At 39.2% G+C, this 24,544-nt stretch overlaps 1 protein-coding gene across 2 annotated transcripts; it reads right to left on the reverse strand.

The window, feature by feature from the left end:
* Positions 1 to 65: 65 nt before the first annotated feature.
* Positions 66 to 14,210, reverse strand: washc5 (WASH complex subunit 5). Of its 2 annotated transcripts, none has more exons than XM_044117894.1 (29): positions 14,121 to 14,210; positions 12,868 to 13,106; positions 12,602 to 12,747; positions 11,903 to 11,987; positions 11,658 to 11,758; positions 11,164 to 11,356; positions 10,382 to 10,534; positions 10,157 to 10,270; positions 9,770 to 9,941; positions 9,198 to 9,325; positions 8,783 to 8,912; positions 8,453 to 8,565; positions 7,426 to 7,592; positions 6,995 to 7,070; positions 6,748 to 6,858; positions 6,061 to 6,201; positions 5,127 to 5,207; positions 4,949 to 5,050; positions 4,538 to 4,717; positions 4,266 to 4,390; positions 3,131 to 3,293; positions 2,927 to 3,029; positions 2,764 to 2,843; positions 2,551 to 2,654; positions 1,788 to 1,917; positions 1,601 to 1,697; positions 916 to 1,069; positions 728 to 815; positions 66 to 534 (listed from the first exon to the last, which is right to left on the reverse strand). In XM_044117894.1, the coding sequence occupies exons 2-29, from the start codon at positions 13,051 to 13,053 to the stop codon at positions 478 to 480; spliced, it is 3,480 nt and encodes a 1,159-aa protein (XP_043973829.1). In that variant the 5' UTR covers positions 13,054 to 13,106; positions 14,121 to 14,210; the 3' UTR covers positions 66 to 477. The 2 variants fall into 2 exon arrangements, with proteins under 2 accessions (XP_043973829.1, XP_043973830.1); XM_044117895.1 differs by lacking the exon at positions 14,121 to 14,210 and adding an exon at positions 13,262 to 14,064.
* Between the last annotated feature and the right edge of the window lie 10,334 nt (positions 14,211 to 24,544).

Genomic DNA, 24,544 nt, shown 5'->3' on the forward strand with positions numbered 1-24,544 from the left:
TATTTTCAAAATAAGAGAATCATAAAAACCAGATGTAAAAAAAAAAAAAAAGATAAACAAATTTGGAGATTATCAAGAATCCTTTTTATTGTCAAATTTCAGTATACAATGGCACAAATTATTAGTACATTAAGGTAATCCACATTAGCTTTATTGTACAACTCAAAATTAGTGCATATTGTATTAGTTTAACACATGAAATGTAAGTAAACTACTAGAGGAGGCTTACATTCATAAGGCATTATTATAACACCTTTAATTCTCCTGATATGACATAAAAAATGTATTAAAAAGGTCTATATTTCAGGAAAGGAAAAGTACAGTATTTTACTGAAAGATTTCAATTAACAACAAAATTGTTGTTGATATGTATACCACTTGTACTTTTTTCCAAGAATACAACACAAAAATGGAGAAAAACCCCAGGCAGCAAGTGTGGGGGGGGAGATCTTAAGATGAAATGACATAACCAGATCTTCACAGTATTGTTCTGAACTCATCAAAAATAAAACTGGGCACGTGAGCCTCGACCACCTTTAGAATACAGAGGAAAGAAGAGCCAGATGTTACCGTCACACAAATAAACAGCCAAATGTTTCACACTTGACTGCTTACTACATTACAGACAAGCATTATGAAACACATATATATTGATTTAAAATTATACGTCTTTTTAACATTTACAGATCCTTTTCGGATGTGTAAGATAAACTGATTGTTGCCCTACCTTGCTTGAGAGTTTCGTGTACTTCACATAGTCTTCGAGGAACATCAGCGCTCCCACCACATCTGAAGGCATGTCTGGGATTTTCTGACTGTTGTGGAATACAACAGAAACCGAAACGTGCAGTTATGAAGCTCTAAGAAACAACCAGAAACTACCCTAAGAATCAAAGTTTTCTGCTGTTTTGTTACCTGGTGCACTGCTCCATGATAGATCGGATGAACTGACCAATGAGAGCCAGGAACTGCTGCGTGTATCTGGAGTGGAACTGCTTGAGCAGCGTGAGCATCCCGAGTACTAGTGGTGGCCAGTCAACTGGGTCTGTAGCTTTCCTGCAGATCATTCCTTTAAGAAAATGAGTCAGGAAGTCAGTCAAAAAGCAGAAAAGTCAACATACTTTTTTAAATGTTTTTATGATGTTCCAACCACAAACTGCAAAGGATTTTACTGAGACTTTATGTGATGAACTAAAACAAAATAGGCCACTAATATTAATAATAAAAAATAAAAAGAAATAATACTATTTCTAATATTTCTATTTCTAAATACTAATAAAAAGAAAAGTATATATGGTTTTACACATTTTTGTATTAAAAAAATCTAAAAAGTGTGGCCCATACTTGCATTCAGTCGACCTCTTCCTGACCTAAATCCAGTTGGAAAAGTGAAACTTGCTCTTCATCCAATCTGACTGCACTTAAACTATTTTACAAAAATCTCACTCTTGTAGCGACACGCCCCCAACAACAGAAATATACATTGGAGTTTGTGGTTAAAACAGACGCTAGTGAATAAGTTAAAATACTATGAGCACTTTTGTACCACATTGTCTCAAAAAACCCCCCAAAAAACCACTGAAACTGCACAAGAAGGTACCCTGGTTCTTGCTGTACTGAAGCTTAGGCAGATGAGCCACGACAAACAGGAAGTTGATGATGGGGAAGTACGGAAGACGCTTTGTTGTGATGTATATCTGCAGAAGATGTAAACCGATAAGGCAAAAAGAGACTCTTGAAAATAGCAAAGTCACTGAATTGTAAGTGAAACCTTTGTTCTTGCAAACCTTATTGAGTGGGTTATGAATGCCAGCGGCCTCCAGGTAGGCAGTGATCTCGTACAGAAGAATGTTGTCTTCTTTAGGATAGGGCAGGGTTGGGTCTTGGTAGTGGGCCTCAATATCTGCTAGCAGAGACCTGGTGAGATACAAGCATATTCATATTGAGAAACATTCTCTGACGTTACATTTATATCCAACATAAATGTTGATTGACCAGATTTTAAAAATGGCACATTCTACAGGTTTTTATTTTTTTAATCACAACTCAAGCCTGTTTTAAACAGCTGTAGAAGTTCATTAAAAGATGCAAATAAAAAATTTTTTTAGTCATTTAAATGAGTAACTGAAGGAGTAATTCAGTTACCCATTTAAATAAGATAATAAACATTTTATTGCCTAAAACACAATAACATAGGATTTCTTTAGAAAATCTAAACCAGATGAAGCGAAAACTCTTAAAACCTATTTACAAAGGCGTTTTTATCTTAAACACATAATGTATACATTTTTTTTTTTTTTAAATAATTTTGGCCCTATTACTGATCTGAATATGTCAGAGTTTTTTCAGCAAATGACCTTTTTTGAGTCAACTAGTCAAATAATCCATTAGTTGCAACTAATCCAACTAATTGTTTCAGCCCTATCTGCATTAATACTGTATGTATATTTTGAAATGAATCCCTTCTTTCAAGCACTGGCAACAGGAAAGCCATTTTAGTGCTGAGACACGATTAAAATATTCTCTTCTTGGGGATGAGAACAGGCGTACTTGTTGAGGTTTTCCAGAGCAGCTGCCAGGTGCTTGGAGTCAAACTTGCAGGAGTAGTTCAGCTCATTTGCAATTTGCTGCCGGAGAATCTGCATCTGGCCAACCTACAACAATTCAGACACTTAACATCATTTAAAGGCACTGTGGTTTTGACAGAAAGTTGACAGTGCCTCTTATTTTCCGTTCACTCCTCAGTGAACAGGAAGTTGCTACCTTCATGATGGACTCCAGATATGCACCCCAGATCTTTTGTGATTTGGCCACAGCACTTGCATAGAGTTTGCTGGCATTAGCTATAGAAACAAAAACCAATAAGGAAGATGTGCAAAAAAAAAAAAGTCTGACAGATTGTAAATTTTTCTGAGTAAACACCTACCCACAATTCCTTGTACTGGGTTGACAGCAGTTACCACAGTTTTGAAAACATCCACCACCGCTTTGTCCTTAAGAATGGTTTTCTGGACCATTGTCAGGAAGTTCTGAAGACACAATCAGGTTGGAGAATGAATATTAGTAAGCCTACGTGAGCGGAGGGTTTCAGTGAATTCGTAAGAAGGCTCTGGGATGGGAATTTGATTACCTGAAGTTCCCTGACGATCATGAAGCAGAGCAGTCGGTCGAGTCCGTTGAGACCAAATGTGCCCAGGGTGCTCTGGATCTCAGAGAACAACCTGTTGTTGGTCACTTCCTGGTGGCTCTTCAAGTCGTACCAGGTGTTCAGCTGGTCGATGTAGCATGTCACCCTATAAAGAAAATGTTTGGTAGATGTCAGGTGGATATATGCAGTAAAAATAAAGAGTGCTATTTTTACTGTTCTCCCAGTATTGTTATCCTATTTTAGAAAAAAATCCAACATTTACTATTAGTACATTTATTTAGAGGGCAAATCTTACTAAGTGTTTCTGGTCTAGTTTCTTGTGCAAATATTTTAGTACACTTGAAATAAGACAAGACTGAATTACAAGTGACTTTTCCGCAAGATTTTGGAGTTTACTGTAAGTTAATCATTCTTTAAAATTTATAAAAAAGTACTAATTATACGTGAAAAAAATCTGCCAGTGGAACTGGAACTTTTTTAAAATCAATATTAAGGGATTATTGACATAAAACAAGGTCCTATTAAGACTGTGCTTTTAGGCCCCAAACTGTCCAGGTGGATTTGCTTGAGCAAAGGAAAAATATGTTGAGATACAGGATGCAGTTTGACTATTTATTCTCCAAAGGCTTTGAGAACATTGTTATAACACATGGCATGGTGAGGTTTGTTTTTAAAATACCAGAAAAAGTAAAATAAATTGCCAGAAGTCCAAATCCACACAGACATGATCAATCTTCTGCTACTTCAGTTTTCAGGCCTAAAACCCATAGAAAACTTGTGACCTGTAGAAAAAAAAGCATTAGAGGGAATCTTGAAGTCTCCGTTGGACATAACCTAGTTTCTAGATCCTCATAAGTAATTCAAATTGCTTTTATGAACAATAGGGGTACAAGATATGTTCACCACCTGTGAATTAAGTAAAAAGTATTAACTCTCTATCAAACCTTCAAATTGAAAGTTGTATTTTCATTGAATGTTCAGTGTCGGATTATTCTAAACAAAAGTTTAATTTATTTTCAGGCTTTTAAGACATCTCCATCCATGAAGCCAATGAATATGGAAAGTAATTGTAGAAGATTTGTAATCAGAATCTCTTTAACTTCCTATTGTGACCTACTTTGGATCGGTGATTCGTAGGATCTCTCTACAGAGACGACCGATGAAGGTGGCTGACTCATCCACAGACGGGAATTTTGGAATGGGGATGTGTGTGGACTGATAGACACTCTGCCAGTCCTGGATCTGCATGGCAGCAAAAAATAAAATAAAAAAATCTATTAATAACAAAATGAATAGCCAACAACCACTCTAACTAGAAGGGAGATAAATATTTGTTAATAAATCTTCCATGGGGTTTTCACAACCTTAATTCTGTGTGTTAAGCCTGACCTTAGTCCTGAGGAAACTGTTGCATTCCTGCTCCACATTGTAGTTGATGATGCGAGAAACTTCCTCCTGCCAGATTTTAAGGCCATAAATGCTGACGTAGTCCTGGATGTACTCAAAGGACCTGTAGAAGCCATCCATGGTGGCAGCCATGTCCTTCAACTTCGGCATCAGTTCGCTGGGCTGAGAAAGTATTCGTATTGAGTAACATTTCGCGTTTACCTTTGCAAGGCGGCAAAGTGACTAAAACGTTTCTTCATTGAGATTTAAACCAGAAGAAAGAATATTTCGCGTGTAACCTGTTTCTGGCTAGCATTCCGGAGAACAATCATCACTTCTGACTATCGATGTAATCTGAACTGAAGACTGCCAAAGGCTCGTTGCCATCAGCGAAAAACAGATCTGATGTCTCACCTTAGCCTTGGCGCTGAAGGTTAAGCCTTTGTGCAAAGCATACGCCACCCTCTTCACCAGCTCCTTCCTGATGCCATCTTCCAAAAGCTGCTTGGGATCCACCTACAATAACACCACACGTTAATGCCGCCAACTATCCAAACTGTACTTTGTGGAAATTGAGTTGGGAAACATTTACTTTGATGATTCCCACTAAGGTGGTCTTCATCATCAGGATGCCTTCAGTGAAGATAGAGATGTCATGGGTGAGTTTTGCCACCTGGAATGGCATTGAGAAGAGAGATGTTTGAGGCAGGAGTAATCTGCTAAACCAGGGATGTCAGAGTCACTTTCATTTTGGGCCGTATCAAGACCATGAATGTTCTCAATGGGCCAGAACGTATTGATGAAACCCATTAAGGAGCTGTTAAAATATCAACAAATTGCTGTCTCGGCATTCAGTGAGTACTTCTTAAAATTAAATAGTATTGAACATATTTTCACATTAATGTAATTCAGTAGCAAACAGATAAAAGCAGCTTTGATTAATAAAAACAATATTTAAGCCTTTACAGTCTAAAGGGCCACATAAAAAGCTGCGGTGGGCCAGATTTGATCCTCGGGCCTTTAGTTTGACACATCTACACACTCAAATCAGGTTAGTGTGAGACGGAGTTGTTCTTCCATAATGATCATTGGGACATTTGACCTACGTTGTATTAGCATTTACTATCTTGTTTTTGTTTGCAAGGGCCCATTTATATTCCCCACTGAAATCACATTTCATTTCAAGCCATCTCAAAAACAAAAGCTGCGACCTCTGCCGTTCGCTTTCTAATTCAAAGCAATTCAAGTAACTCTACCGCCGCAATCCGTTTCCACACAAAGCCCTCCCGTTTAATTTGTTCTTTACATCAAGAGCTGCGAGTGGGAACTGAAAAATGTTCCGAAACGCCAGCAATCACGACGGCCCCCCACTCCACCCCTCCGAGTCCCATCCAGCAGATGAATCAACATCAAAACAGAGCGTCATAAGGGCCTCTTATCTATCTCCTTAATTTAATGCCGGATCAAAGGACTTTTGTTCCACTTCATTGGCATGCAGTGAGACTGAACCGCGGCGGTTGCTTTACTTCGTAACGGGCTCCTAGTTGAGAGTAGTCCTTCAGCTTGTCTTTATCCAGCCGCGTGGGCACTTCCATGATATTGTGGATCTGAAGTTTGATGATTTTGGCCAGAGAGGTGAACATGCTCTCTGGGATAATCTGAAGCACCTACAGCAACCAGAGCAGAACCAGAACATTAATGTCGTTTGCTATAAAGTGCATTACCTTGTAGGGAAAAGTTTACGATTTTGGCAAGCTGTCAACCAGACGGTTCAAGAAACAATCATAATTCAATGACTAACTGCACAGGAGATGATTCCATGATCCCTAATGTGCAGCATATGAAAGACATTTTTTTTTTTTTTTGTAATGACTGAAAAAGTATTGAAATCCCTAAAATGCTCCCAGATGTCATTACTCGGCAAAGCCCAAATCTCTGGTTGTTTTATTTGGATTTTATCTCATAGACCAGCACAAGCTGACACAAAATTTGCTGGTGGAGTAATCAGAGCATAAACGGTTTCTACAAAGCATTGACTCGTGGGAGCTGAATACAAAACACAAAATACTTTTCACAATTTCATTTGTAAAAAGCATTAAAAACAGTGCAACATTTCTTTTTGGGGCACAAAAAAAATCCCAAACAAATACATGCAAAATAAATCAAATTTGAAAAAGTCTAAATGGTCTGAAGACTTCTGCATCGCAAGGTACCTTTCTAACGTAAGCCACCAACTCTCCAGAGTAGAACTGGGAGACACTCAGCAGGTCGGCGCTGTTGGCCTGGTTGATGCGCAGCAGCGGCAGATCCAACGCAGAAGCCAGCTGGGCACACACACAAACCCACAAGATGATCATTTTCCACCATGCACACCTCAGGCCAACGGCGCGGAAAATGTATCCATGCTCGTTATCCGATGTTTGAGCGCCTGCATGTGGCTGACGTACAAACGGTCCTCACCTTCAGAAACGTGGCTCTGAGCTTTGTGACCATGGATGGGTTGACTCTGATGCTCTCCTGCATAATGGATGTAAAGCTGCCGAAGGAAACGAAAGTCAGGAGAAGAATGGGGAAAAACTGCCACACGCAGACAAAAGTAAGAGCACAAATAAGCACAAAAATCTAAATTATTGGAGCTCGGTGGCTTTTTAGGACAATTTATGATAAGGAAAGTTAAGCTGCAATGGTTACTGATGTTCTTGGCTTAATTCGCACAACCTAGGAACACAAAATAACCATGCTGTACAAAAAAATAAAATAAAAAATCAGTTTTTAAAAAGACAACTTTTATTCATAATTGTTGATTTACTGAGACTGTGCTGAATCTCGCTTGAATTTAAGTCACTCTGCGATATTTCTGAAACGTTTTACAATGCGTTATCAATAAGTACCTGTCAATTATCTGCCACGCATAGGAAAGATCTCCAACTATCTGCATGGTGATCAGAACCTCCTCCTTGATGTTGATGGTGCGGATCATTTGGTGCAGGAACTTCCTGGTGTCGGCCAAAAACTGACACACTTGCAAGTTGGACTCCAGCTGGTGAAACTCCTGGACCTGGACTCAAAAAAAAAAAGAAAAAGAAAAGAAAAGCTAATTATTTGAAAGACTGAAAGACAAAATACTAAAAACAGAGGAGTCTTGTGGCAGTTTTATGGCTTCTTGTTATTTCCCCTGTGGTAAAAATGTATTTTGACATGTATTTTATTAGCCTCTAATATCTATTGAAGATATGAGCACTGTCTGGATATTTCACCCTTTAATGAATAGTCGAAAAAAAACAAAAACCTCATAGTGAAAACTAATGTCAACCAATGAGTAATGAGTAAAAATCAGAAAGTAAGTTACTACATAAAAATTCCTCTGTTAAAGGTCAGTACTTAGCAGCCTTTGGCTACAATAACAGCACTAAGTCTGTGAGAATGTTTTAAAAACCCTCTCCCATCTTGACACTGTTAATTTGTTGTCCTTTCTTCCTTCCTTTCTTTTTTTCCCTTTTCTTTCTTTCTTTTTTTTTCTTTGTCATTGGACCACTTCTCTGTCTGCTGCCACCATCATGCAGCATCGGTAAGATGGTGTTTAGGGCAATGTGCAGTGTTTCCCAAACGCAGGATGTAGTGTGGAGACCAAAGAGCCTTTTGACAGCTCAACAGGATTGTTAATAATTTTGTTTTTATTCTTATGATTGTTAATTATTTGCTTTTGTTATTATGATTCATTTTACAACCGAACCTTGTGTTAAAAACAACAAAAAAACAGTTTGTGTTTTAAATGTTCTGTCTTATCTCTAAAGAAGCTAAAGCTAAAAAATAAATCAATTTAAAAAAAATCTTAGTTTTGAGTAATAACACAATGATGTTGGAATTGATCTAATCCGGAGATGTAACGACTTGGTGAAATATAAATATCCTCCTCACCTCAACAAGAGCCTGGATCAGCTGCACCGTCTTCCTCCCAGCAGCTGTGGAGTCCTCATAGTTCAAAGACTCGATCTGCTTTGAGATTTCCCTGAACCACGCTTGTAAATTCTCTGTGAAGGTTAGCAGAGGATTGCGCAACACACATATTAAATAATTAGCCTCCATTTGAACTTATGCTACCTCTGGCTTTTTTTTTTTTTTTTTTTTTACCACCAAACCTCCCCAGCAGCAACATTATTGTCTTTAAAAGTTGGAGCTTTGCTGGTCCAACACTAACAATCGGTGGCCTCTCCATCCATATGCAGCTACAACCACTTCCTAACTCACCGTTCTTCTCCACCCTGGTGAGAGGCTTGACCCCGGAGAAGACTTCGGCCAGTTCGGTCATTCTCTCAGATCCCTCTTTCTTGTAGCTCTCCCATTTGATCTGCTTCTCTGACAGCATCTGCTTGAACATCTGGAAGAGAGACCGCGCAGATGGTTCGCCGATCAAGACGGATTAGTCAGGCCTTATGTGTAATTAGAACATTTAATTTGCGTCGTCTGCTTGTGATAAACTGGCTGCCCCTTATGCTACCTCCGCCGTGAGCCAGGAGCTAACAGGGACAGACGCGACTAACACAAATGACTGAGAAATGTGGTTCCAAACTTTTGTTCTTAATTAAATACAGGATGTTTTAATGTTAACATACTTAAAAGGAGAAAAAAAATAATAATCTTTTTATGCAGAGTTTCCGCTCACCTCTTTGAGGGTGAACTCAAACTGAGCAGTGTCGAGCAGGAGCTGAAACAGGATCCTGGGGTTGTACTTGGAGTCGTTGAGCACTTGATCTTTGATCTGCCGCAGCCGCTTGTTGTTCAAATCATAGGCTGCAAGACAAAACATGCCTGTTTTTTTTGTTTTGTTTTGTTTTACATAAACTTTTTCCATACAGTGAATTAAAGAAGTATTTAGACTGTTTGAGTTTGTTCACATTTTGTCAGGTTAAAGCGATAAACTCAGATTTTAGGTGGTATACCAGCAAAAAAATAGTGTATAGTTTTAAAGTCAAAAGAAGGAAATTTCAAGTGTGGTACACATTTGTATTTCCCCTGAATCAGTACCTTGTAAGTTCAATTTTGGCTACAGAAGTAGCTGCAAGTCTCTTAAAGCAAGTCTCTGTCAGCTTTGGACAAGTACAGACTGATGTTTTAACTCACTCAAATCTGCTAAATAACTCAAATTAAACAGGAAGCACAACTGATTTACTTCTTTTAACAACAGAAAACTCTTTGACTTCCCTCTCTCCAGAAACACCTGTTCGATATGCTCACCCGACTCTGCAGAGTGCAGCATCAGCCAGCGGATGGCAACGTTGCAGTCTCTCAGACAGTTCAGCATTTTGGGAATGTTGTCCAAGATGAGCTCCTCTCTGAGGAAACCTTCCTTTAAGAGCTGCTGCACCTGCGGCCTCAGGCTCTCCATGCTGGCTGCATAGCGGGAGCCCTACAACCAGTGATGGAAGTGAAAGAAGTAGATTTATCTATTTGTCCAAAGCGGTGGCTGTTACGATGAACGGCAATGCTTCCAGGACAACCGAGCATCTGGCATCTAAAGCAGTAGATTTGATTATGCTCCGTCTTTTGATTTCCCATTCCTTAAAGTGACACTTTCCTGACATTCCCAAACAGAGCACTGTGGATAAATGAAGTTTTTAACACCTGCTCTTTGACGTTCGCCGAGTCCAGGGTGTAGTTCAGAGCCGTCTTGGCAGCTTTGTACGGCTCCCAGGCCTCCACCAGGTTCACCGTGATCCCCATGTAGATACTGATGACCTACAACATAATATTCACAACATCAAACTGGCCCGTAACGTTGAGTTTATATATATATATATATATATATATAAAAACTCCTCATGTTAAAATCAGAAAATGAGATCTCACCCAGTTGTCAGGGAAGTACTTATCTACTATCTCCCTCATCTTGGCCTGCTGGGTGTGCAGTATGGAGGGGCTGAAGAACAGGCAGACGTAAAGCATGGCGGCCTGGTTGGCCAGCGCCGTGCTGCGATGCTCCGGTAGGGGGTAGGCGGACACCTGAGGGACGGGAGGACAAACACAGTCATGGATCGGGTGACGAATACAGAGCTGGGCGATGTGGCTCAAAAAAATAGTTTAGTTATCACCGTCTGATGTGACCAGCTCAGTTGTAAATATCGTCTTTTTCCAAAATAGACGATCCTTTGCACAATTGCTTCAAAGTCCTGCTACTGATAGTAATTTGACAATGATGTGATAAAAGATCAAGAATTATTTTAAGTATTAAGCATCATCTGTAAAGCTTATACCAGAGTATAACTTCAAGATGCTTTATTCTCATAATTACAAAATAATCTTAGCCTGGCTCTAATATTATATCATAGAGTTGACCTGACTTCAAACTCCGAATAAATAAAAGCTATAAAACACTCTTGTCAAACAAGATGTCGTCGAACAAGATACTGGCGCCCAAGCCCGCCAATATTACTCTAAATTATGGAAATCAAAGGATTGCATTGGTAAAAAAAAAAATAAAAATTCAGATTTTCCAAAAATAAATTCTTCAAAAACTAGATTAAGCCTACTAACATGTGGCTACAATCAACACCTTAGATTAAAGTCTCATCAGATCTACAGCATACTCTCTCTCATACACTCAACACATCCTTTATGACGCGTCTACTCACTTGGTTGTAGATGTCATCTGAGCGCAGCCTTCCAATAACCATGCTAATGAAAGTGTTGCTGATGGGAACCCTCTGGAAGTAGCTCTCTGGGTAGTTGGCCGGCCGTTTGGCTCCAGGCTGGGCGGAGTAGCCGGTGCTGCGCAGGAGCTTGCAGATGTCGTCCAAGTTGGAGTCGGCAGAGGAGCGGGCGGCACTGAAGCACCAACAAACCCGGTCTCAGTCAAACCAGAAATTGTTGCACTAATGCGCTTAGACGTTTTTGTCAAAATATTCTACACATGACGGTGTAGCTTCAATACGGCATGCATGTGTTTTTTGTTTGTTTGTTTTTTTTCTGAGAAACCGCTGTAGGGGGATAACCTTTGCATGAGCCAAGTGAGTGACTCAGCAGGATTACACCATGTCACTGTAAGTGTGACTCACTCGGAGAATGCTGTATCTCCGCGAGGGGGGGGTTCGTCGGCGGGGGTGCTGTGTGAGTCACACTCTCTCACCTGTATCTGTAATAGGAGACAAGCATCCTCTCCCGGACATCTCCTTCAATTTTCTGGTCGATAACCAGCAACATGACTCCGTACAGGTAGAGAGCCTCACACTGGGGGAGCATTAAAAAAACGTAAAGGTTAAACCAAATCAAAACACTCCACTTTGATGGGAGAACTAGACAGAGCACAGTCAGCTGCGTTAGCTTCCATCTAACGGTAAAGGAAGGCAAATAAGAAGCATCACGGTCTCTTACAAGGAGCTGTTTCCCATCCTCATTTAGGAGCACAGTTTCCAAAGTCTGCTGGATGTAAATGCCCTCATGGAGGTCATCCAAGTATCTGGAGAGATACAGCGTTATAAGGAAACATGCAGAGCCTTGCAAAAGTGTTTACGCAAACTATTAAAGTATCTCCCTGTAATGTAATAGACCAACGCAGAATTAAGTCTGATGATGAAGTGGAAGAAAAAAAAAAAATGGGATTCAAACTTTTCACTCCAAACTATCTTTGAAGGAGTGGAGCGAATGATGGTGCCACCATGGCCAACACACCAACACACCATCCCCACCGGCCAACACACCGGTGGGGATGGCCAACTACCGGTGTGTTGGCCGGTGGGGATGTGCACTAGTAGTGATGTGCACTACTAGTTCTCCTTTTTTAGTGAAGACTTGCAATCTTTATAATTCATGAGAATTCTTTTCTATGTAGAGGAGTAAGCTGTTGTACAACATGGACGCCAAAACTGCAACACCTGGGTGTGAAATGGGCTACAAGTTGGCAAAAATCCAAAATATCCTTATTTCGAGGTGAAGTAACCGACTGAAGATACAGTTTACAGTTCATTTCTAAACTCAAAATATTACACATAGACTGGAAACTCTACAAGTGAAGTAATGGGTAGATTAATTTCTCCAGATACATCTGGAAAAAAATTAAATAAAATGAAGTACCTGTTGAGATCCACTATGTATTTGTGGACACTCTCAAAAGCCAAATAGAATCTCGACAGAATCTCGATGTTATTCTCTCTGAACTCTTCATCTAGGTCCTGTAGGTCCGGTTTGGCCTCCAGCTTCCCCTCATAATACTCGGGTCCCTGAAGAAAGAATTACACATCATGCAAATACAGGCAATCATTCTGTCTTACTGACAACGTAGATCAAGCCGAAACCTTAAAGCGACGTCATACAGCTAAGTTAAATGGTTTGTTTCGTACCTTGAAGTAACTGAAGTCACAGATAATGTCTCCATACTTCAGCTGGTCACTTTTGTCTTTCAACCTAAACACTGCTGGGATGAAGTCAGAAAGACGCAGGAGCTCTGCAATAATGGCGTTTCCTCTGGAGACTATCCGGAGAATTGCCTGGCCACACAGGTTATTGTCTGCTAGGAAGTCCACCATCGTGGCTGGAGAGAGCAGAGGCCTTCCTTTTGTTGCAAATGTTCCAGATATTTCTAGAAGGGAAAAAAATGTTTTAAAAAATTGCTGAAGAATTTTTGATCAGGTTTTGTTGTCCTGACTGATTACTAGTGCAGGATATCAATGAATGTTCATTTTGAATAAATTCATATAACATTAACACATTTTTAAAGAATTACTATTACTATACCTCTTTTGTGTTTTGCAACTCTTGGTGGATGGAGAGTCTGTTTTTTACAGCTATTTAAAAATGTATCATGAGTAAATAGAAATGTTATGATTTATATGACTTTATTCCATGGTTAGCACACGTCTTCTAGTCTTTTAGCATCTAGTAATTTAACGGTTTACACTGTTTATATCCGTCTCTCATGCTTTCTTTTCAAAGTTTAGGAGTGTGTTTTGCATATTTACATTTTAGATGACATTTATTCCAGTTTTCTAACAATTAATATCTTTTTACTTAGCATATGTTTGGTGTGATTGTTGCTTCCATGCTAGTTCCTTTGTTGTAACTTGTTTCATACAAGGAGTTTCTTCTTTTGAAATGTGCTTAAATAAAATTTGATTGACGTCTGACAAAAACTTCAGTCAATTTTAAGTTGACTTGAACAAATTTATGAACATGCAACTCTGTCTGTACAACTCTGTCTCTTTTTAAAATCAGCAAATGAGTACAATAGCTATGTATTAATTTATAAGGACCAATGCACAACGTATAATTATGATGTTATTTTAAGAAAACTGCTTCCAACATTAGCGCACAAACCCACGTAGACCCAAGGTGTCTTCACAAGAAGTGATACACGTGAAGAATTGATATTTTAAGAAACGTGTTTACTTTATTTTACGCTTTTCCATCATCTGTTACTCCTAGCCAGTTAGCCTTTAGCTTCAGTAGTGCTTTTAATCACTAGCGATACGGCAGGCAAAATATAAATACATAAAAATGTGTATTTATTTTTATGTCTGACGAGTCTTTGTTGAATTTAAGGCTGAATTGTGGTGACAAATGTGTAAGCGTTGAGAGTCTGGTTAAAATGTCTTACCCCTTTGCAGCTGCCCTGTTTACTTCCTCATGACCAGTCACATGACTGTGTTGCTGGGTGCGTTGAATTCTTCTCACAGAGCTCGCAGGAGGTGGGCGGGAGCATCTGGTACTCTTCCAACAGTGCTTTCACTGTATTTAAAATTTTATTATTGTATTTTTTTGTTTTTGCTCTCTCATATTATTAACCCGTCTGGAACAAATCTAACTGATGTCCTAATATTATGCCTTAATACTTAATAAAATTTTTGGTTAAAATAGTCCACCCATTAATGAAAAACTACATGAAAAAGTAGAATACAACATAAATTCTCCTTGATGCTTTGTGTTACACACGTGACTGATTATATAGCAATATCTGTTCTGCAAGTCCTTTAGGCAAACGTCATGGAGTTGTTTTGAGCTAAGGAAGAACCAACAAAAACAAGTAAAAGAAGCAACAAAACTTTTCTGTATAAAAACATAACCTAGATTTTTTAAAATGTGTTCCTAGTGTTCTAAAAGTATATTATATGGTAAATAATTGTTACAAAAAGAAGCAGAATTTAAGCATATACATCTTGAAACATTTTAAACATACGTACAAACAAGCAAAGCTAAAAATAAGAGTACTACTGTTTGTTTTCATGCTTCTAAAAACATTTAATATTTTAATTGTATATTTATGGTATATTCTACATTGGTTTAAGAAAAATAAAACTATTGTAGTTTTTTCTTCAGGCTGTAAATCATGTACCTTAATTAGATAAACATGGGTTTGCTTCAAAACACGCATTATATTATTTTTGATGAAAATGTTTCAAATTACAAATCTGTACCTTACACTATTTTTACCCTGACTAGTAACAATTAACTGAGAGTGATTTATTTGGACACTTGAAACTAGACATTACCATGGTTACTGTGCCATAAGAAAGTATGTTTGCTCAGTCACTTCTTTCATTGAGCTGTTTATTTAAACAGTTATCAGTCCTGCTGCATTTTCCAGTGGACATTTTTACAATTTATGCAACAGCAATAACTAGACCATAACTGCAGCTTTGTGTTTTTGTTGTATGAGGATGTTTTGAACAACAATATTTACATTTTCAATGTCTTATTTTTTTCCTCAATTTTATTTCCATTTTTCACTCGTTTTCTTTCTCTCTTTTGGATGCCTCATCCTTTGGAGATGCAGTGTAAGAATTGAGAAGGAAGAGCAAAGGGTGACATGAGCGCACACTCCTCTAGGTGGAGACAGAGATCCACTGCATCCTCAGCTTGTCTCGCTGCTGCTTCCGTCCATCAGTCAAAGGGGTTTGTGAATTTGGATATGTGGCTCCACAGGGATGCAGTGATTTACAGGGACCTTACCCGAGCAGAAATTAAACTAACCTGCTGTCTGAGAGATAAAACCACAGGGAAGGAGTGTGAAACCATCTGTCTTCCACCTGACAAGTCCTCCATGCATTAGGAAAGTGGACTTTCCCCATTTGGATCATTCAGTTTTTGTGAATTTCCCCACGCACTGCATCTAGCGTGGCTGAATTGACGTCACACAGTCAGCGTGTATGAGCAAGAACAGGCTGTGGCGTTTCCTTCAACTTTAGATTGAACTTGTGTTTTATTGCCAATATGTTCAGCACAGTGGCTGGCACTACCTTTAAGCAGTGTGAACCCAAGGTTAATGACAGTCATATGGTCAGAGCTGCTTGTTCGACCTGTTAACTCTCTGAGGCACAGAAGGGTTTCATCTAGACTTTTCTTTCCCTCTGTGTGGCCTGGCTGGAATATTGAAAATCCTCAAAATTCACCTTTTTTTTTGTAGTGAAACTCCAGTTTGAAACATAGTTCATGGGGGTGGGGGTATGCAAAGGGTTCCCTGCTTCAGGGTTTTTTTGCAGACACTCTTTTAATGCTTCGACTTTTTTCAGCTGTGCAAAGTGTTGATAAATGAAAAATTGACAGTCTGTCACATATAGCAAGGTCAGTTGCAATAGAAAATCCCAAATTCGGTGCTTCTTATCCCTGGGAGCTCCTGGGGCGCAATTATTTCAATACGCTGAATGTTAAGAGGAAGACAAAAAGAGTCAGATGTGCATTTAGATTCAGCGCTTGGCTCCTTATTGACCTGCCTGTCCGCAGACTTACATACCCTGTCCCCCCCCCCCTGCGCGGAAGCTGGATTTATTACCTGTTTACTATCACACCAAGGTCACTCTCTCACCAGCACCTGGGCCAGATTTATGAGATTCCTGGAAGCATCATGAAAGGTTTTACACTAATGAGGTCTTATATTACACACCTTGTTCATTTCCTCCTTCTGTCGTGATGATTCTGAAGGTGTATTTTTGTTTCTCAGTGGTTTAGCTGGTCTTTTATTGGAGAGTTGTAAAGTTGTACAGCACACAGTTTAGATCTAATGAATCACACACACACACAAAGACAACTGTGCGCTTTAACAGTGCCGTCTTTTCCCACAGAGACGTTCCTACGGGATCTCACATCAAACCACATTACAACCACAAACTTGTGGATTTTGTTGGGATTTAACTGGGTAGACCAACAGACAGCAGTTCAAAATTATACAGTTGAAAGGAAATTCTCCACATCACAATAATGTACTACTTTTTTCTTTGCTCCATCTCATCAAATCCCAATAAAACACAGTGAAGTTTGTTGTTGCTTTGTGACAAAATGGGAAGGATATTTTTTTTTACCCTCAGCCATATATCAAACTTATAATGAGAATTAATTTAGTCATCAGCTAGAAGGAAACCTAATTCCACGGATGTTTGTGACCACTGACAGATCTCATTCACTTCACTAAGTGGCAAGGCGACCAGTGTCATCCAGCAGTGCTTTCCCTAATGTGCCTTATAATTATGACTGCCTCAGTGACTCATAAATTTAAAAATTCAATGTCATTGGTTGTGTTCAGCAGCCACTGATTGGCAGTACTATGAACACACGAGTGCATGGATACAGAAAACGGTCTGGTTCCATGACCGCAACGTCAGGCAAAGTGTGTGTGTGTGTGTGTGAGTGGGTGTCTGAGCAACAAGATGGATATGCAGAGATGCAACAAGGTGCGCCCTGCCTGTCCCCTGAGTCACTCTGCGCCATTTATTAGCACCAAGTTGACTCTATTTGGCTTGTCTTGTAATTAAACCTTTTCATGGTTAGAACTTTCACACCGCTGTGAACTGTGTGAGGTGATTAAAGGCTGTTCAATTTGTACTCCGGTCCCACTGCTGTTCTCCCTCATTGATCTCTTTCAGGCTCTTGAAGCGACAGCTGCTCACAGGGGGGCTCTTCATGAAATAAAACAGGATGTGTGCCCTGCCTCTCCATGTCAGCAGGTGTTATTATTATTACACTGTTAGCTATTGGATCTAAGCTTCTAGTATGTATGTTTGCTAGTTGTTGACGCTCACATGTCTGAACAAATTATAGTCTTCTTCGGATAATGCTCATGATTTGCAGAAAAGATACTGCAGATGTTTATCTCCATGTATGACATGGGGAGAACTTATATACTGTGTTGTGAAAAAGTAGATTGTATTGCTTTTTGCTTGTTTGTTTGCTTCACTTAATTGTTTCAGATCATCAATGCAATTTCAATGTCGAAAAAAGATATCCTGAGGAAATACAAAACGCAGTTTTCAAATGAAACTATAACTGGTTGGGCCACTTAGCATCAGCAACTGTCATTGAGTTTTTGCAGTTCAATTCAATTCAGTTCGATTCAGTTTTATACATGTATCACCAATTCACAACATGCGTCACCACGTGGCACTTTGCAAAAACTAATTTCGATTCAATCAAACATATATTCTTATTCATCCTACATGTTATCGAGAGTGATCAAATGGTAGAGTAAGCTCAGAGAAATGATTTAAAGTGGTTTAATAAGTTTCTGCAGCAAATTGCATTGAATCATCAATTAACAATCAGTCTTCTGCATCACTGTGCAGGCGTTTTAGCTACCTTCTTGTTGCAGAGTCGTGTGTTTCAGGCAAACAACACTGATGGATGTCAGTGACTGTTTCTCAAAAACGGAGAATTTTTGAGCATATATTAAGGTCAAGTTACAGTGTCTAAATCAGCGTTGACTTTAACTAGGCCTTTCCAAAACTTTAATTGTGTTTTAGGTCATTGTCCTGCTTCATAAAGCAAATGTGCAGGAGCTTGGGGTTGCAAACTGAGGGTCAGATATCGTACTTCATAATGTTTTGATTGAAAGGTCTATTCATAAATCAGTCAATAACAATAAGTTTTCCATGTTATGAAGAGAAAAAAAGTTGCTCCAGACCATCACTCATCAATAATAATATGTATGACTGTTTGTTGTCTGTTAGCTTAACCCAAATGTAACAGGACACAAAACATCCTAAAATTAAACTTTTGTTTCACCGGTCCACACGTTGTTTCCCCAAAGCCTTGGCAATCTTGAAAACATTTTTGATAAATGTGAAATGGATGTCTGAGCTCTTTTTTGTTTTTTTGTCAGCAGAAATTTTTACCTTTGTACTCCCCTATGAATGCTGTTTTTACCAAGTGTGTTATTTCTGAATAACAAATCGTATCCTTAACTGAGGCGAGTAAGGTGTGCAGTGCTTCAGTTGCTGTTCTGGGTCCTTCTGTCATCTGAGTGAGTCATTGTCATATAATGGAGTCATTTTCCTAGACCGACCACTCCTGGGAAGATTCGCCACTGTTTCATGTTTTCTCCATTTGTGGATAATGCCTCTCTCTCTGTGGTTCACTGGCGTCTCAAAGCATTGGAAATGGCTTTGTAATGGTTCCCAGACCGATAGATGTCAGTGACTCTGTTTCTCATCTTCTGTTGAATTTCTTTAGATCGGTGCCTAATGTGTTCCATCTCAGGCCATTTTTAGCCTACTTTATGAAACTTCATGCTGTCAGGAAGGTCCATTTTTAGTGACCTTTTGATCAAATAGTAATGGGGTCTGGATGTGGGCAATGAAACTTAAGCAAAACAATGTGGCCAATCACAGTTAATTCACACATGTAATTATATTACATTACATTGCTTTTTTTTTCTTCCAATAAATGAAAACTATTTGCTTTTGGTTATTTTTTTTGTCTAACATTAAATTTGTTTGATGATCTGAAACCTTCAGTTGTGACAAATACTAAAAGCAAAACAGAGAAGGATAAATCTCAAATAGTTATTCACTGCATTGTTTTTTGACATGAATAATGAGGTCAGGGCGAACAAGTTAAACTTTTATGATCTTTGGAGAACATTACAGCTGCTTTACATCCCCATAAATAAAATACATTCCACTTCCACCATAAAGGAGCATGAGCCTACATTTAGTTTCTCTTCAGGCAATTGAAACATAAATCCAGCCCTGACCCAGGCTGCAGAGAGAAGTGCAGCAGACAGGTTTTCACCCCACCTCTGCCAGATGTCAAGACACTTCCCACACAGAGTTACGGGGCTAACAAGTGATTTTAAGACAAATAGCAGCGGCTGATTGTGGTAATGCTCTAATATCGGATTCAATCAAGCAGCAGATGTCTTTTTATTGCAAGTCATTATTGCTGTCACACTTATTAGCATATAAATGGTTTCTGGGCCTACGGAGACCTAAAAGTTGTTGCACCTGTAATTGAACCTGATCTCTGCTCTGTGATTGAGATGTTCCAACACACTCATGCATACATTACTGTGCTCACAAAGGAAGCGAGTATTTTACCTGCAACCCCTCCCCCACACACACACACACACAAAAGTGTCAGCCTCTGGGTGAAGATTAAGACGCAGAGCAAGAGACAAGCTAATCCTTCAGAACACACCAATCTGCTTGTTTGGCTATGAGACAGCAGCTCCCAGTCCACTCCTTCTGCAATCAGATGATTCCTATCGCCGCACGCATAAACACCCAGACACACACACACCTATTGAGGCATGCCACTCTGTTTTACTGACATCGTGGAGATTCCTACACATGTCTACATCCTGGAATAGCACCTGACCCAAACTCTTGCCCGAGTTGTTCTTGAAATCTGCCTCTGAAAATACAATCACGAAGCACTTTTGTCCCCAAGGCTCCTGAATGACACAAGCCAATAACTTCTAGGTTCTGGACCTCAATGAAAGGATGTTTAAGTGCATGCCTTGATCGCTCTTCTGCTTTTGTTTTTTATGTTTGGTAAAATAGTCACAGCATTAAATTGTCTGTGAACATTTTAAAAAATAACTAAATTTAATAAGTCACAGACTGTTTCTAGCACTGTGTAATGAATAATACATGAATAACCCTAATGAATGAATAATAATTAAAAATAATAGTGGATAAATAGGTTAAGACCATTTATACCACAGCAGGTGTGGAAAACCACAAATGCAAAAATTAAACCATATACAAATCTATTAATCTCTTCATGTTAAATAAATAAAAAATATTACTTTTTTTAAAAGTATTTATGTCAGCTTCAGTCATGCAGAACTGATTTGATAGTTTCCATAGCAACGATCAGAAGCAAGATGTTGTGCCAGAATCCAGTGAGCTCACTGATGAGGTCATAATTTGTCCCAAAAATCATCTCTAAATGCTAGGATTAACGTTGCATTCGAGGTTTACTGTTCTCTGGACGTTAAACCAGAACATAGAGTTGGCTCGGATATCCCAGATGTAGGGAGGACGAGGACAAACGGAGAATTCCTTTAAGTTCTCCAACGAACTCCACAACAGCTGCGTGAGTGCTGCCTTCCAGAGTGTCCTAAACCTGAGGTGTCTCACTCAGGAAAGGGTTTTTCTGGAGGCATCACCCATCCTGCGAGTCTCATCCTCTCAGCTGTCCGTCAGCCCGGCAAACATTTTTCTCAGAAAGACCTCTCCCCACTTCTGATGGAGCTGAAGGAGAAGAAGCTGCCGTTCTAAAATGGGTCTAAAACCGTTCCCTGGGTTTGAATCCCTGCCAGGGATCTCCTGTCTTCGTGGATTTGTAAGTTCTCCATTAGTGGGTTCTCTCTTGGTTCTCTGGCTTCCTCCCACAGTCCAAAAAGATAACTGGCTGACCTTTGCCCCATGTCTTCTCCCCTCTCTTTTGCTCAGAGTAGTTTCGACTGGTAGGGCCAAAACTACTTTAAGCAAATGTCGAAAACACATTTTATAATTAGATTTCATAAATATCAAAAAGTAGTTTTCCGGCTTCCTGCCACAGTCTGAAATCATGACTGTTTTGATAACTGGTCTCTAAATTTTCCTTAGGCATGAGTACAAACATTAATTTGTGATTGAAATATTAAAAAGTCACATCAAGTGTGAGATTAATGACAATATCAGGGAAGGCATGTAAGTAATGGTGTAATCATGCAAGCAGAGTTAAATACATATTTAGTTTTGCATTCTGTTAAATACTGTGCATCTCTGTGTATTTATGGCCTGGCAGTCCTGACATTTATCAGCCGCCTTATTTAGAGTGATTTTTTTTTTCTTCCTTTTTTTTGGTTTCTCAGATTGGATGTTGATATTTCTTGGACCGTTTGAATATCCTGCTTCCTATCCTTTCCCAACATGTGTTGTATTCATTTTTTGTCCTCCTTTTTTATTTATTTATTTATTTTACCTCGTTTCTGTTTCAGAGGCTCAGGTGGGTTGTTTTTACAATAGATGCAATGCAGTTTTTTTGTATTAGTACCATAAAACAAGAATAGATCGGCAGAAGCAATTGGTTGTTGGAGGTAAAATCCATCTTTGTATCTTTTTATGACTGGGTCCTCTGGAGTCTGTTTTAAATATCATTATCAATATGGTCTTTCATAATTGCACCAGCTGCTTTTCTTTTTTTTTTGTCAAGTAGCAGCTTACAGGGACACGTAAAATATTCAGCTACAAACAGATATCAATTTAAAAACCTCAAATGTGAAGTGGGATTAAAATTGTTAAAAGTTCTTAAAATGTTGCACAACATCAACACTGAGAAGGTGTGCTGTGTATTTGTATTCAGTCCCCTTTACTCTAATTCCATGAAATAAAATCCAGTGCAACTCTTTTTCCCCAGATATCACCTTTAGAGTAAATAGAGTCCACCTGTATGTTGATGTCTGTATACATACAACTGTTCTGTGAATATTAAACAGCATCATGAAGACCAAGAGCCCCAGCAGCAGACAGGTCAGAGGTCAAACTGCAGAGAAACTTAAAGTAGATTTTGGTTATCAGACAAATTCCCAAAAACCGAAAATCTCTCTGAATAATATTACATTAAAAATTAAAGAGTATGCCACATCTACAAACATGATTGTTCTCCTATGACATAGTTTTTTATGACTCTGAGAAGCTGTCAAGTGCCTCTGGAGGAGCTGCAGAGTTTAACAGCTAATATGTTGATCCTGGCCTTCATGGAAGACTGACCAGAAGACTGTTTGTGGTGTGCTGCAACCCATTCAATGGACAAAACAAACTTTCAAAAGAATGTGCTCTTATCAGAAAGAAACAAGTTTTAACAATTTTTTGTTTTGCCTTATGAAAAATGCAAAAACTACGGACAAGGAAAGTGATCAAATTTGACTGGAAGATTGACTCACAAACATTGGAAAGTGCTGGAAGCAAACCAATTACAGACCGGGCACAGGTTCACTTACCAGTTGGATAATGATCCTGAAGAAACAGCCAGATTTAAGATTGAATTATTTAGATCAAATCATATTCAAATATTAGAGAATACCCCAGTAAAATTTCAGACTGACATCCAACTGAGAAGCCGTGGCAGCTTGAAAATGACTATTCACTGACCGAGGTTAAGAAATTTTCAAATGAAAATTAGCTTTCAAAAATTCAGTATATGAAGAAATGGTAGGGACTGTTGAGACGCTTATCCAAGGTTGCACATATATTCATGCACATACAGCTGTATTTCACACATAGTATGTTTCATTTATGCACAGAGAGCTTTTGGAGGAATGGAACTTGACCTTGCATGTTTCACTTTCAAACAAAAGGCTTTCAGTAGAAGTGAAACTTAAGCTGACACCATGATATCATTGCATTCCTTAGCTGACGTAGTTCATCAGACGACCAATAAGGCGTGTCTTAGATATAAAGAATGGATCGTCCGTTTTTGATCAGATGCTGTTTAGTCCCGGTGTATTCACGTCACAACAAATTAGCCTGTGAGGGTAAGCGTCTCTTTCTTTTTAGCGCTAAAAAGAATAAAATAAGTAAAGTCTGATTATTTGTGTCAGCTGATTTTCTGCACGTGTGATCACATGGTTCCGATTCATCGATAATACAAATAGATCAACAGGACCTACCTGCCAATACGTGCAACATCTGGTGCGTCTACTTACCCGGAGTCAGGAGTGCTCCACACAAATGTAGGCCACACTTTTTAAATTATTTGGAGAAAAAGATGGAAACCACGTTTCCTCTCCACTTGACTGACAAGCACTACTTATAAAGCGCAGTGTGTGGTTGTAATGCAACCGATTCTGAAAATCACATCACAGCTGCGATTGCGCTTCGTGCTCATTAATTTTGAAACATGCTGAGCTGCATAAATCCAAGAGGTATAAATACTGCTTCAAGGTACTGTTTGTGTTTCCTGGAAGGTGTTATCATAAATCAGACTATGAACAAGAACGCCTCCAAATGAACCAGTAACCTAGAGCCTTAAAAATATATATGTATATATATTTTTGTAATATTTCTGTCCCTGTTACAGAATCTGAGATTAATAAACACATTTTTTCCCCATCTGATGAAAATGACATGGATGTGCAGAATATTTGGTAATCTTCTTTTATGACTAGTCATGCAGCTTTGAGACACAGATATTTGACACATGCAACCTTCATTTCACTTTTCATCTTGACATGCTCAGAAGTGATTTATGCATGTTAGTGTCAACACAGATGGATGTTGCTCCTCTCCAAGGCTTCCTCTGAGAGTCGGTGAGAGGACCTTAAATTATCGCATCCAAGGCTGTGCTCAACATGAAAGGGGGAGTACACATGCGTATTGCTTTTTACACAGCAGCATGTGTAGGCGTGCGTGTGTGTGTGTGTGTGTGTGTGTGTGTGTGTGTGTGCATGTGTGTATGTGTGTATCTGTGCCACCTCGCATGGGGCTGGAATGTTAATACCCAGTCTGCAAATAGTGAACTCCGAAAGCATTAGAAGGGAAAAGTAAATTTCAATTTAGCTGCTTAGCTTGGCATGTCACCTTCGGGTGTCACCGGTAAACACTGCTCTGACCCGGGTGCCTTCAAATTGGATATTGGCATCGTTGCAAAGTGTTACACAGTGGGAGCGATGCTCTGGCTCAGTCCCACCCCCCCGCTGCTCTGAATCTGGCCAGAGCTCATCACCGCAAAAACAATGCATCAGCAGGGGCACCGCATCTCCACAGTCTCATTAGGCAGTAGATGATGGCTTGGACAAAACAAATCTCCACGGTTTTTCCTCAT

Source organism: Gambusia affinis, linkage group LG05 (genome assembly GCF_019740435.1).
Source record: "Gambusia affinis linkage group LG05, SWU_Gaff_1.0, whole genome shotgun sequence".
Taxonomy (NCBI): Eukaryota; Metazoa; Chordata; class Actinopteri; order Cyprinodontiformes; family Poeciliidae; genus Gambusia; species Gambusia affinis.

Bases quoted from the DNA above. Each gene is read 5' to 3' on its own strand.
- washc5 (XM_044117894.1), bottom strand. From the start codon at position 13,053: ATGGTGGACTTCCTAGCAGACAATAACCTGTGTGGCCAGGCAATTCTC. The intron at 7,071-7,425 runs GTACTTATTGAT...TTCCTTCGGCAG, and splicing joins GCGTGGCAGATAATTGACAG to CTTTACATCCATTATGCAGG. The intron at 4,718-4,948 runs GTGAGACATCAG...ATACTTTCTCAG, and splicing joins CCTTCAGCGCCAAGGCTAAG to CCCAGCGAACTGATGCCGAA.